At 39.4% G+C, this 14,523-nt stretch overlaps 1 protein-coding gene across 1 annotated transcript in view; it reads left to right on the forward strand.

Moving 5' to 3' along the window:
• The window catches only part of LOC131978288 (collagen alpha-1(XXIV) chain), a 93,785-nt gene that overhangs the window by 21,599 nt on the left and 57,663 nt on the right, over nucleotides 1–14,523 (forward strand). The window contains exons 4-8 of the mRNA XM_059341891.1: nucleotides 1,425–1,478; nucleotides 4,554–4,607; nucleotides 8,732–8,785; nucleotides 9,924–9,977; nucleotides 12,418–12,462. Of these exons, the coding sequence (XP_059197874.1) occupies nucleotides 1,425–1,478; nucleotides 4,554–4,607; nucleotides 8,732–8,785; nucleotides 9,924–9,977; nucleotides 12,418–12,462 (261 nt within the window). The remainder of the gene's footprint in view (nucleotides 1–1,424; nucleotides 1,479–4,553; nucleotides 4,608–8,731; nucleotides 8,786–9,923; nucleotides 9,978–12,417; nucleotides 12,463–14,523) is intronic.

Raw genomic sequence — 14,523 nt, forward strand, 5'->3', positions numbered from 1 at the left:
AACTGTATATATTTGAAAACTATAATATTTTTTCTAGCAAAACACACAAAAAAAATAGCGGATTAATAGACCATAGCTTATCTGTACAGATCCACCCCACCACAATAAGAACCGTAGCAAGGTTAAAACACTTTGATCATATGACGTTTCAAGATGGTACTATGCAGAGATAAACACATTTGTTATTACTTTGGCCCAGTCTGAATCTGCAGTGGGAGGCTCCCTGAACGCTGTGTGAAGAAAGACTGTCCTTCCAGCCTGTTTTTATCTTGCTTCGCTAATCGACACACACGCCTGTACACTGTAAAAAAAGATAAACAATAGCTACTCAATAAAATTGAGGCAACAGATTGCACGCAATATTATTAATTAAATCTAACTATGTTACAAGTTGAGTGAATAACAACTTAACAGGAAGTGCCTGTCAATTGAAAACGGACTAAATCTATTGTGTTGGATTCATTCAGAATTCTCTTGATTTAGAATTACATACACATAAAGATTATATTTAATGTGATCAAAATAAGTAGATTCTATCTCAAACATTTTTATATTAAAGTTACTTAAACAACTGCCTCAAAATCAAGGATGCATTTATATTTAATACATTTTATCAAATATATCAAGTAAAATGAAATGACTACAGAATAATTTATTACAGTGTATTAATGGTTGTTTGAAGTGTATCACTGCTGACTTGTATGTGCCCGGCAGTCTGCAATCTCAAATTTAGTAGCAAACATCCCTGTAATGCCATGAGAGCTTGCCAGGCTGTACTCGCAGCAGTCGTGAGAGCAGAGGGGGATGAAGAATCTTGCATACTCATTTCTTGCAACAAGTAAACAAGTCACTTAAGCAGTTACCGATAAATCACATGTGCAGGCTGTATAGTGTTGGATGTTTTTACAAAATTTAAGGTTTTTCAGTGATCCAATCAGTGACTCAAAACTGTGAAAGTGAGTTTTGTGATCTATTTAACATCTACAAAGAAACGTTGGACTCAGTGTGGTTTAACTCTTCAATATGTGTTTTTTTATTTCACTTTTCATTTTACATCTACCAGTACATAACAAGTGGTTGTTCCATATGTTTCATGCTATGTTTTTCCATGACCAAGGATTATGTTAATCCCACAGGCTGACCAAAGGCTGGTGGTGTCAGTCTCATCTTGAGAATGTAACTTGACCCTTCTGCTCAGAGATTCCTAATAGAGCTTTTAGTTGAAAACACTTGGCTCCTGTCTTTGAACTTCATAGCTCTTACATAAATATAGCACATACTCATCATCGCAGAGGCCTGGACAGTGAACTGCATGTTATTGCTTGCCATTAACATACTCTATCTCTCTTTTCCCTCCCTCTCTCCCCCGTCTCTCTACAACATTCCCTTCCTTCTCTCCCTGTCCCTCGGTCTCTCTGATTTAGGGTCCTCCTGGTCCCCCTGGTTTACCTGGTCCTCCAGGAAAAAGAGGTTCTCGGGTGAGTTACCTGCATAAAGGTGATGTTACAAAGGCAACATGCTGTAAAGTAATTGTTATCTATTGAATAGAAGGTACATTCTGACCATCTCACTGTATGGGATAGTAGCATACAATTAAGAATAATTAAAAATAGAGGATGTTTGAAAATGACCAGATTTTTTTTTGTGTCTCTTTTCACGCAGTAGAAAACTCCTTTATACAGTGTGGTCTGTGTATCTGTGCCGAGAATTTTAGTTGGTAGACTGATCCCAAATAACGGGAATATAAATACCTTATGGAAGGTCTTAAAAGAAAAACAGATGGGAACAAAAGACAACTGTGTACAAAAAGTGCTGTTTTGTTTAGATTACTCGTGTGTCATTTTTTGAGAAGCTGGCCGCTCTACAAGGGACACACGATAGAACAGAAAGTGTTGAGGTTTGATCACTGAAAGTTCCTATAAAGAGCTTTTTGGTCAGGTTTATTGGCCTTTAAGGCACTAAACTTTCTAATCAACAGCACTAACACATTCATTGACTTTGTTCTTTTCATCTTTTGTTATGGCAGTCAGCAGGCACTGGCCACATGTGATCTGCGAGTATTTACCAACACAATCCAGCTGCAAATGAGGCACTGAGAGACATGTTTTTTGGTTATTGTGATTAAACTCAGAAACAAACGTTCTTTGTAAAGGCTCGTGACAATTAGTTCACTTTGTGGATGCAGGCAATGTTGTTTACTTGTCCACACCTTAGGAGCACAAAGGTTGAGTGACCAAACTGTTCCAGATGAAACCAGCTGCAACCAGCAGCAAGCTGCATTTCCACTCTGATCTCGAGACTACACTGTATGCAACTGCCAAGTCTGTCATGATGCAATGCTGCGATTATGCCACAGGCCCTGGAGGCATCTTTAAACAGAACAAGACACATTTTACTAAATGGATGTGGTATGTGTTAGAGGGAAGGTGTATAAATAGTTCACTTTTGTCTTTGCAGAAGTGCTACTCAACATCTTTTGGCTAATTTAACTTCGGGAATGTAAAGATCTCCAGTATGCCAGTGTTTACGGAAAATAACATGCAATAAAATTAACGTAATGCTTGATTACCTTGAGACAGCTTTGAGCACCTGCTTTTGAACCAGCAGGTTCATCAAATGACTCTCAGAAGTACGAATAATGAAAAACAGTTGGGTCAGTAAATGTTTGTGTGCATCAGCTGTTTATTTTTTTGTTAAAACAGGACAACAGGTTGCATTGGACGGGTTGGTTAAGGTACCAGTGAGACAATGAAAGATGATCAAGAAAATTGGAGTAACAGAACACTGCACAATGTTTTGTATTACCCACAAAGGAGTTTAGAATACTGGAAAGCAGCAACAATTTATCTTTTGTCGATAGCAACAGTAGAAATATGGTGTTACAAAGTAATACACCAGTAATGTGTATTTGCATTTATTTGACTGGCTGGTTCTGCATTTTGTCAGATGACGTCACGTTGAATTGAAACAACTGTTCAGATAGGCTACATTAAAATGAATAAGAGGGCTGGGCTTAATTTGGTCTGAATGTTTTAGTGATTTTTTTCTCTCTATTCAAACAGAGAGCACAACAGGCAGACTAGAGGCCAGATACACAGAAATACAGAGAGAGGTGGCAGACAGTTAAACATGTCGGTAACGCTTTATAATAAGGTCCTTAATAACCATAAATTAACAAGTAATAAGGCATTGTTCTCGCTTTAGATCCGGTAGTTGCAAAAAGCATAGTTAACCTATAGTTAACTTATAATAGATGAGCAATAAAGTATATTTTAATATCAATAAGCAAACAAAATAAGATTAATAAAGGCATGGCAAAGACATAATGGGTGGGTCATGGGTGTTTGTAATGCCATTATTAACACTTATATAAGCTTATAAACACACAATAATGTTAATAAGCATCTTGTAAGGACTTACAAGGGCCTTATTACTTGTTGATTAATGGTTATTACAAGGACCTTAATATAAAGCGTTACCAACATGTCTTCTAGTAAAAGGCTTGGAAAGCACATAGCTGATATAGAACATACTCTTAACCCCATAGGCTAAGACATAAAGTGGAGACAGAGGAAGGCTTGGAATCATTATGTGGTGGGAAGCTGAGGGTATATGTGATACTGTGGTTGTGTCTCTGCTGTCTCAGCACAAAGCAGCAGACTCATTTTGCTGCCTTTAATTGTTAACGTTATCAGACTATGAGCCCTTGAACCATTTGATGTGGGCATTTGTCATTGAAACAGAAAACTTTACTTCAGAGGTTCACTTATTCAAAACAATCTCAACAGTTAGTGTTTCATAAAGGAAAGGGCTACATTTCCTTTTGTAGAATGCACTTATTGTAAGTCGCTTTGGACAAAAGCGTCTGCTAAATGACATGTAATGTAATATTACTGTTTTGTAACCTTTTATTATTTATTATTTGCAGGCCAAATATATACACAGTATTGCTTATGTTTTGTAATTTCTTATCACATATTTTAACAAAATGTTCAACCAAATAATTACTTTGAGAGTTTACTGTTTTTTTAAATTTACTAAACATACTCTTTTAGAAACCAGGCTTAGATTACTGAGAAAGAGCATAAAAAAAGATAGAAGGAAAGCCTTCTTTCTGGGTCTTGGCTGTAGTGCAGAGAAAGCATGGTCTGCAAGCAGCAGGATTACAGATGTGGAGGAATGTGATGTATTTAGGGTGTGTGCACGTGCATATGAACGTGCACATCTAGTTGTAGGCATAAGTGTGGTGGTGCATTCATTGCATACTTGTGATGTTCAAGGAATTCACATGATTGGTCTGTGTCCTGACAGACATGGTGGTAGAGGAGCTTCCGTGATTGGTCGCGCCAGAAGGTGCTTCCTTATGTGAAATATGATTAAAACAATAACTTTAGTATTGACTGATCCAAGAGACACTATTTACATCATTTTATCTCGCTTTAGCTCATATACCTGCAGGAAATTTAGCTGCATCACAAATCATTCTAAATACTGAGTTTTCCTTACACAGTCATTTAATGTGCTCTTTCTCTGACTGTCTGCATCTGTTCCAGGGTCCCACTGGTCCACATGGAAGCCCAGGACAGCCCGGACCACCTGGGCCCAAGGTGAGTTGCCTTCTCCCATGGTTAGATTTTGCAGAAAAGGCACCGCCATTGAGGATAATCTCAATTAATTACAAGGATTCTGAACAGAGAGCTTATCCTCCTTAATCAACTTTTACATCGACATTAAATCTGAGTTAATTCAATGATATGAAGTACCAGATAAGGAGGAGGTTGAGGCGTGGAGGGAGCTGCAGCAGCAGATGCCGTTTGCATGGGTGCGTAAACGTTGTGTCATTGCAAAGCATATTGCAAACAGCTAATGCCAATACAAGTGACTGTAATGTCTGCTTGAATTGTCAACAGTCAACTTTGGTATGTCAGTCATTTGAAGGGAAAAGTCTTACCAGGGAGCCACTCCTTCTCCCCCTTAATCACAATATCTGCAATATTGTATTGAGTTTTGGCCATTGTGGGTGCTACCTCTCACCTGTCACCTGCTTGACATAGACCAAACTAATATTTCTCGAGACTGGGGGATGTCGTAATTACCATGACATTAATTTGACTGAAATGTAACTTAACTGATAACCTGTCTCACCTGAATGTTAGGTAAACATAAAAATAGCAATAAACTGTCAGAGCTTGAGCAGTGCAGTGAACTGCTCTGAAAGATAACTTACTTCATGGCATCATGCCAGCTGCTGTGGAACTTCTTGTGTAAGTTTTATATATACGATATGTAATTCATTATACTTAAGGGAGAAACAACTTGTTGATCTTAATTTGCTTTGAAATAATGTAAGTCACAGTTGTGAAATTAAACTAAAAGGAGAGAAAACGAAGACTTGGCATTGTACAAACCAGAGGATACACACTTGCTTTCCCCTAAAACAAGATGCTGTCACGCTGATTGCTCAAACGTGTACACATAAATGACAGATAATAGACAGATAAAAAGGAACATTAAATTCCTGGACATACAGAATGTAGCAATTTCTAACGTGATCATTTCAGACATGATAAATGAGACTAAAATTTAAGGTTGTATTTCATTTCTAAAAAAAATAAAAACAATTGTACATGTGTTTGCAATACTGCATGTTCCAAGGCATGGAAAATTCCATGGTCATGCACTCTGCTGAGACACAGGATTTTGTTATGAAATTCAAGAAAATGAACACAATGTCAGGCACAAAGAACACTTAGGGCTTCAACCAGATGGTTGATTGTATATTGTGGTCTTCAAAGTAATGTATTTTCATAACCTATAATTTCACATCTAAGAAGTGGTGATAAATGTGATAGCACCACTGTTTATAATGGCATGGTTGGTTGGATTTAGGAGTCATTATTGTATGGTACAATTAAGATTTCAAAGAAGGGGATGACAAGCATGAGCTCTCTCTTCTGCCTGAGGAAGTGAACTGTCATTGTACATACTGGCCTGCCAATCACATGCAGGAAACAGAACCAAGAGCGTGAGATGGCAGTGTCATTACTACGGGAAATCAAAGAACATTGTATCTTAGTTGATGGAAACTCTTTGACTCCTTTGTGATCAAATTGTCTGTTTTTGTCATTTTGTAACCAAGAGCCATCTCCTCCTTTAGGTAGGCAAAACATGAGGTTCTGTTTATAGTCATTATTGCCTGCCTGCACATCAGAATCAGAATCAGAGGTGGTGAGGACCAAAGGGGTCAGGTGGTACAGAGTGTGATGCCACAATTGCCTGTATTTGTTACAATCAGTTCATCAACTTAGATTTAGTTTTCGCATCATGTTGAATGTGCCTGATTCTTTCTTGAATTTGCATCGGAGGCTCAGCTCAAGTCAGTTTTAGACCTCATCAGGAGAGTTCTGCAGCTCATGTTACTTGGCCTGCCAAACATTATTGCAAAGTAAATCTTATGCTCAAGTCTACTCTGCCGTAGTTGAAGTTCTTATCAAATGGCTTCAATTATAACAGAGAATGGCATGTTGTTCCCCTAAGGGACTCTGCTGCTCAGAGCGTGTGCAAGTGGGATTAAACCAGACACAGCCAGATGTAGGCAGGAGTGACAATAATGAGGCAGTGTATTGTAACAGCGTAAGACCAAAGGCTGGTTGTTAGCCTAAATGTCATACCACATAGCCTAGATCATTGTAACCCGGGTTTCCACCACAGGACGTAATCCTGCTGGTCCCAGCCCATTAGCCATGACACTGACTTCATATCAAGAGAAAAATAAAGAGATCTCTTTTGATCTTTTCACATGAGACCAGATGTAAAGGGTACATCGTTACAACAGAGCAAGGATGTGGGCAGCTCCATGCAGATGGTTGTGGTGTCTGTGGTCCCGACTGGTTTCCACAGAGTGGCTGCATACACCATGCAGTCAGTGTGGGAACCCCCTCTGTCCATCTCTCTCCATTCACTTTTTCTTGAAAGAAAGAACCTCCTTGATAATTATGTCTGTCAGCAAGTAACAGAAACATGTCTAACAGCTGCTGTGTGGTGAAATACATTGCCAACAGGGTGAAGAACCGATTAATATGTTTTTACAAGCTGAGGAACTGAAAAACTAAACTTTTTAGAGGACAATAGTCGATACAGACGTATACAGACAGGAGACATCAGCAGTTACAATGAGGAAAACTGTGATGCAGACTCGTTAACAGCTTAACTTACGTATGCAATCCATTTTGTCACTAAGTCATTTTTTCAGCATCAGTTTTAACTACATTTCTGTAAGTTAAGCTAAATTATTTGATATTTAGCTCATGTTGAAGTAGAATGTGAATAATTCAGAAAGCTATGCAGTATTAAGTGCATAAGCTTGCTAACATACAGCTAACATTAGCTTGCTATCATATAGCTAACATTAGCTTGCTATCATATCGCTAACATTAGCTTGCTAACATTAGTTTGCTAACATTATCTTGTTAACATATAGCTAACATTGGCTTGCTAACATTATCTTGCAAACAGCAACTTATCCTTTCTGGTAGACATAGAGTGCTAAAATTATCATAAGCTATGCTGAAATCTAATAGTTTTAGCTAGAAACAGACATTTTGTTGGCGTTTCAGCCTATATTGTGGCACCAATATTTATTTTTTACTCTTCAAACAGCAGTGCTCTCATTTTAATGTAGAGCTTCAGACTTGATTTACGAATGCAGCCTTTTGTCTACCTCACCCCACACACACACATGAAGAGAGGAATGTTCTGTTTTCTTCCTTGATTAGTCAAAGAGCACAGGGAGATAGATGGACTTGTTCTCTCTCACCCCTGACCTTGCTGAGACACTTTACACGTTTGGCTGAGGGAGTCCGATTGGTTATTTTGAAATATGTGGCCACCTGTTTGCTCTCTGTTCCTTCAGCCTGTACACCCACATTCACACAGCCCATAGTGTCCTGTTGGTGAGTCATCCTCACACCCCCAGCCCCTTTGTGGAGGCGAAATAGAGATTGAGAGACTCTTTGTCTCAGTTTGGGAAAACATCTCCTGTTAAAATGTGTTTGGTTAGGATGAATTCAGAGGATAGTCCCTGATGCTGAGCTTAGTTGACATGTGTTTTAAGCTCACTCTGAAAGGTTATGACGATATGCTTTTGCAAGATTTAACAGGGCCTTTCAATGTGCTTCAAGCACTGCTGCCTTTTTTCCTCCAACAAAAAGGAAAACTGGTTTTATGCTGTGGTAGAACTTCTGCTGTCCCACCCCCAAGTTTTTCTATGCATCATTGGCTGTCAGTCAAAACTACGGAAACATGATGCTCAAAATCTCTTGAAGAGAATGTACGGATCTAAGGTGTCAAACAATAGCTTAACACATCAGACTTAAACAAGCTGAAAATGTTGGATAATACTCTTCGTATGCAGCAATACAAGCTACACCTCATCACATGTTCACACCACATGTTGACCAATCAAAGAAGACTGATTGATGTGTTTTCTTACTATTCATACCCGTTTTTATTTCTGTTCTTTTGTGTCACTAGTGACACAACTTTTAAAGTGTCAAGTATGATGTTTTTTCTAATTTAAAAAAAACAAGCTCTAATGCTGGCTATGTCGTTGATGAAGAAAATTGTTAGATTTTGTTTTAAATAATCATAATTTGTGAAAACTGGTGCTGCCAAAGAGTGATAGTACAGTTGTTTAGATGCCCCTTACGCTGTGACCCTGTTTTTATTCTAGGGTTCAAAGGGAGACCCCGGGCTGTCTCCAGGCCAGGCTCCACCAGGAGAGAAGGTAAGAAATCTGCCATTTGTCTCATTTTTGTCTTCCTCTCGGGCTCTCTTATTTCTCACAAAAGTTTTACTCCCTGCAGTGGCAATACTTGTATTGAGACATTTTACCTGAGCTGGTACTCGGCTTATGCTTCCAGTTTTCACACCAGTCCCCATTTAGACACTTGGTGTCTCCTAACTGACAGTTTTTTCTGTGCTCTTGATTTTATTTGTCAGTACTTTAAAAAGGATCCTTAAATGTTGCTTCTGATCACAACAGCATGATGGTCTAAAATGAACAAAGCTGTGTATGTTGAGTCACTAATGATTTAACGCTCTCTAATTTGTGGAGATGAAAACATTTTTTGAAATTCATCTAATACATTTTTTTGATAATTCAGCAACATCCTCTAAACGCCTTTTTTTTGCATTTCTGACTCATTCTATTATTGTTTGTGTGGCGTCAACACAGCTGGTCTCTTTTACTTTCCACTCTCTCTCCATCCTTGTCTCATTTTCTTCCAGACATCATCACAGTAATGACTTTCCTGAGCAGCTCTGCTAAAAGTCATGAACTAATTAAGCTCCAGAAGTGTCTTTCTCCCTTCAAGTTTTAATGCTTGCTCATAGAAATCCCCTAAGAAAATCTGCCATAATTTCTCTCATCAGAGCCTCTCTGGGATAGTTTAATTTCACTTAAAACCAAATGTATAGTGCCTATCCACACAATATTTATCCAACTTCATCTTGAAGTCATCCCCAAAAATAATTGCCTACCTCTCATCACTCTTTAGAACAAGTCTCATTTGTAGAAGTTGTTAGCACTTGAATCTTTGCATGCAAAATTACTTTTTAATTGTCTATCTCACTTGCCTGTGGAAAAGCCACCACTTTCCTCTGCTTAAGAAAAATATCAGATTTATTTTATTCAGTGATCATAATGAATCGTCTTTTGAAACATTTCCTTATGTTTCATTAGTCATCTGAGATTTCGTGCTATAAAATAAAGTTTTATTCAGTGTTCATTAATGATTCAAATGAATATACCTTTGTTTTGTTTTTATACCTTTGCCAGCTGTTGCTTTTGGAAGCAACAGCTGGCTTATTAAAAATAACCAACCTAATGTTAATAAGACTCTCTTGTTCTTGTCTTCTAACAGGGGGACAGAGGTCCACCAGGTCTGCCTGGGCCGGATGGATTTCCAGGTCCACCAGTAAGATTACGTTCATCAAACTATTTGTTATTAAACCATCAGCTTATGATGAAGATAGAAGAAAGTTTATAAGACTTACTGTCAGAAACTATTTTCGTATGATGTGTCCAAGTAGGTCAGATTTCCAAGAGATCTAATAGATTTCTGCTTATATTTTACTTTTAACACAGCACTTTACTGCTGTCTTTAAATCATTTTTATGATGAGATAAAAGAAGGCCCACATATTATCAGATCATACAAGTTAAAAGTTGGTTTAAGAGTAAAGCTAAGGGGTTAAGAGCATGTATACAAATACACATGCAACACACACTTTTGCATAAGTGCACACACACACACACACACACACACACACACATATCAGTGTTCCTACCGTGTTCTCCCCAAGTGTTAGCCACAGAGGTAAGCAGAGGCCTCTTAATGTGGTCAGTATTAGGTTACCCTGTCAGAGACAGCCTATAGCCCACCCTGCTCTCTGCCTGTCTGCAGTCTTTCTGTCTATCTTTATCTCAATTGAAATAAACATATATAATATCTTCGTCTTTAATGTATACATTTCCTTGCTAGTCTTTCTTTCTTACTTCATCTATCTACCTCAAATTGTGTTTTCTTCATCACTGTCTTTCCATACCTCTGCCTCTGTGTTGTTGTACCCTTTCTCCCAAGGCATCAGAGCTGGCTTTTAGGATGTGATGCTGCCTTGCTTAAACCTGACAGGCTTTGAGGTCAAAGTCAAAGGTCTTCCAAAAGAGGAAAGGCAGCCTGCTTAGGGTCAGGGGGTCAATGACACGCACAATATCGCATGCCTTCTCAGGTCAACAATTGTCATGCCTAAAGGAGAACTTCATGGATGCAGCTATCAATAACGTGAAGGACACTGGCATTCTCCCCATGTGTACTGTGTGCACATATACACAAGCACACTCTTGCCCTCTAACTGTAAACTCAGACTTGATTATATGCCCCAGTGAGTTTACATTATTGTTTTATGATACATTGCTGTTGCTGTGATCGGCATAGATGTTGCTGGAGTTGATGTTGTGGCCTTTACGGAACAGACTTGATCTGCTACATAGGGTTGCCCTGCTGCCCACATGGCTCCATCTACACAGTTGTCCAGGTAGTCTCTTATTGAAGCTCTGAGTCTGGTCTCCACATAGCTGGCCTTCACCTTGCCTCCCAGGAGGCCACCCCAGTGTTTGCAGTAGCTGAACCTAATATACCCTGCACATGAACTGTGCCCCGTCAAGTATTTCCAGAGGAAATGACTGGCTCTGGGCCTATGCTCTTTACCCCCAAGTGGGCCTTTTATTGAGTGTGAAGGTTCATGTGTCACAGGAAGCACACAACAGAGTCAATGGTACCATGCAAGAAGGGCTTGCTGCCCCCAAAAGATAATGACCTGTCCCTGACCTTGTTTTTTGGAGCTGTTAACATCTGTTGTTGATAATCAAATCAAAGGGAAGAATAAAGTGGCTTAAGAGAAGAAAACCCCAGATTTAACGAACCATAAATCCTGCTTAGTTTTTAAAGTAGAAGTGCTTGTTTAACTAAATGTGGAATTTGGCTGAAGCACAACAAAACGTGCTGTGGATTAAATTGAGCCAACTACTATTTATGTTAGAGACAGTTTTTATGTATTCATTCTGTCTGTTTTCTTTTAAATTTCATCCACACTGTATTTTGCAAAAGAGACATTTTCTATCTATTGGTCAGAACCCAGAATAGGTCATAGACCGACTCCACTGGACAAACGGGATTACTTACTTTGTCTTTGTCAATGCTCTCTATCTTCTTCCTGCCCAACAATAACAGGAAGTACAAACCATGTGGATTTTAACACTGATCATCAAACTCATTTTAAATGTCAGTCTTGGATGCATAGGAATCTGCAATCAGTATTAGCCTGCAAGCCCTAAATCAGACCATCCGAGTTCAGAGATCATTAAACCGCAACCTGAGAACTTCCGAGTTTTATGAAAAACATTATGGGTGCTGGAAAGTAGATCCTGACTTCTCCTCATCTCCCAGCATGCCTCAGGTGCACAATCGGTGTTGGATGCATGCAACAAATACACCTAATTAAAGTGTAGGGGATGAACGTAAGTTTATCTTTTGCGTTTGGTCAGCATCAGGTCTGAAATGTCAACCATTACTTAGATTTATGACCAATTACTGCAAACTAATGAAATACCCATCAGCCTCAGCTGTATTTTGTGTTTAACAACATCTTATATATTATACCTGCAAAGCATCAGCATGTTACAATTGTAAGTTTGAGCATGTTAAAATGATGACTAAGGAAGCTTAAAGCATGACTGTAACTTAAGTACAGTCTCATAGATCTGCTAGCATGGTTATAAAAATGTTATCTTGTTGATGTTAATGATGTTTTTGGGTGATACATACTGAAAATACATTTGTTTTATTCCATTTTCAAGGGTCCTAAAGGTTATGCAGGACCAGCCGGACTGCCAGGAGAACAAGTAAGTTGTGAAGTCTTGTATGGTTACTTAAAAGTACTTACAGGCAATAATTTGTTCATATAAAGACAAGTACGCACTACATCTGCTTTAATTATTAATAATTCATTTCTTCTAATTAACTGTTTTGTTTTTGGGAGGTGTTCGGCCATTATTGTTAATTTAATAAAATAGTAGTTTGTTAGTAGTACAGTTTTTAACAAAAAAACTAACATTTTGCAGCATTTTGGAGTTTTTCAATATCAAGTTACAGTATAATATACACTGCGCAAAAAAATAAAGGGAACACTTAAACAACACAATGTAACTCCAAGTCAATCACACTTCTGTGAAATCAAACTGTCCACTTAAGAAGCAGTATGATTGACAATCAATTTCACATGCTGTTGTGCAAATGGAATAGGAAACAGGTGGAAATTATAGGAAATTAGCAAGACACCCCCAATAAAGGAGTGGTTCTGCAGGTGGTGACCACAGACCACTTCTCACTTCCTATGAGAGCTTTCTGGCTGATGTTTTGGTCACTTTTGAATGCTGGCGGTGCTTTCACTCTAGTGGTAGCATGAGACGGAGTCTACAACCCACACAAGTGGCTCAGGTGGTGCAGCTCATCCAGGATGGCACATCAATGCGAGCTGTGGCAAGAAGGTCTGCTGTGTCTGTCACTGTAGTGTCCAGAGCATGGAGGCACTACCAGGAGACAGGCCAGTACATCAGGAGACGTGGAGGAGGCCGTAGGAGGGCAGCAACCCAGCAGCAGGACCGCTACCTCCACCTTTGTGCAAGGAGGAACAGGAGGAGCACTGCCAGAGCAAAATGACCTCCAGCAGGCCACAAGTGTGCATGTGTCTGCTCAAACAGTCAGAAACAGACTCAATGGGGGTTGTATGAGGGCCCGACGTCCACAGGTGGGGGTTGTGCTTACAGCCCAAGCACTGAGCACCAAGATTGGCAAATTGGCCACTGGCGCCCTGTGCTCTTCACAGATGAAAGCAGGTTCACAGTGAGCACATGTGACAGACGTGACAGAGTCTGGAGATGCCATGGAGAACGTCCTGCTGCCTGCAACATCCTCCAGCATGACCGGTTTGGCAGTGGGTCAGTAATGGTGTGGGGTGGTATTTCTTTGGGGGGCCGCACAGCCCTCCATGTGCTCACCAGAGGTAGCCTGACTGCCATTAGGTACCGATGAGATCCTCAGACCCATTGTGAGACCATATGCTGGTGCGGTTGGCCCTGGGTTCCTAATACAAGACAATGCTAGACCTCATGTGGCTGGAGTGTGTCAGCAGTTCCTGCAAGACGAAGGCATTGATGCTATGGACGGCCCGCACGTTCCCCAGACCTGAATCCAACTGAGCACATCTGGGACATCATGTATCGCTCCATCCACCAACGCCATGTTGCACCACCGCCACCTCATCAGGAGCATGCCCAGGCGTTGTAGGGAGGTCATACAGGCACATGGAGGCCACACACACAACTGAGCCTCATTCTGACTTGTTTTAAGGACATTACATCAAAGTTGGATCAGCCTGTAGTGTGTTTCTCCACTTTAGTTTTGAGTGTGACTCCAAATCCAGACCTCCATGGGTTAATAAATTTGATTTCCATGATTTTGTTGTCAGCACATTCAACTTTATAAAGAACAAAGTATTTAATTAGAATATTTCATTCATTCAGAATAGGATGTGTTATTTTTAGTGTTCCCTTTATTTTTTTTGAGCAATGTATATATTTTTAGAATAACTTTATCTATATGGCACATTTAAAAAATACTCTTGACAAAGTGCTTTGACAGACAAAACCAAGCAAGAAAAGAAAGCAAAAGGCAATGCAATAACAGAAAGTTAAACAGTGCGGTGGAACAAATACATAAAAATGCAACACAAAGTGCTTTACAAAAAATAAGAATAAAAACAGACAATAAAAATGACAAAACCCACCCCTCCCTCCCCCACATACACATCTGTATGAAGTTAAGAAGTGAAATTAAGAAGACACAAAGACACAAAAACAGTGGAAAGAGGACAAATGAAACTCTTAAGTAATCAGGGGAAAAAC

Source organism: Centropristis striata, chromosome 9, assembly GCF_030273125.1.
Source record: "Centropristis striata isolate RG_2023a ecotype Rhode Island chromosome 9, C.striata_1.0, whole genome shotgun sequence".
NCBI classification, from domain to species: Eukaryota; Metazoa; Chordata; class Actinopteri; order Perciformes; family Serranidae; genus Centropristis; species Centropristis striata.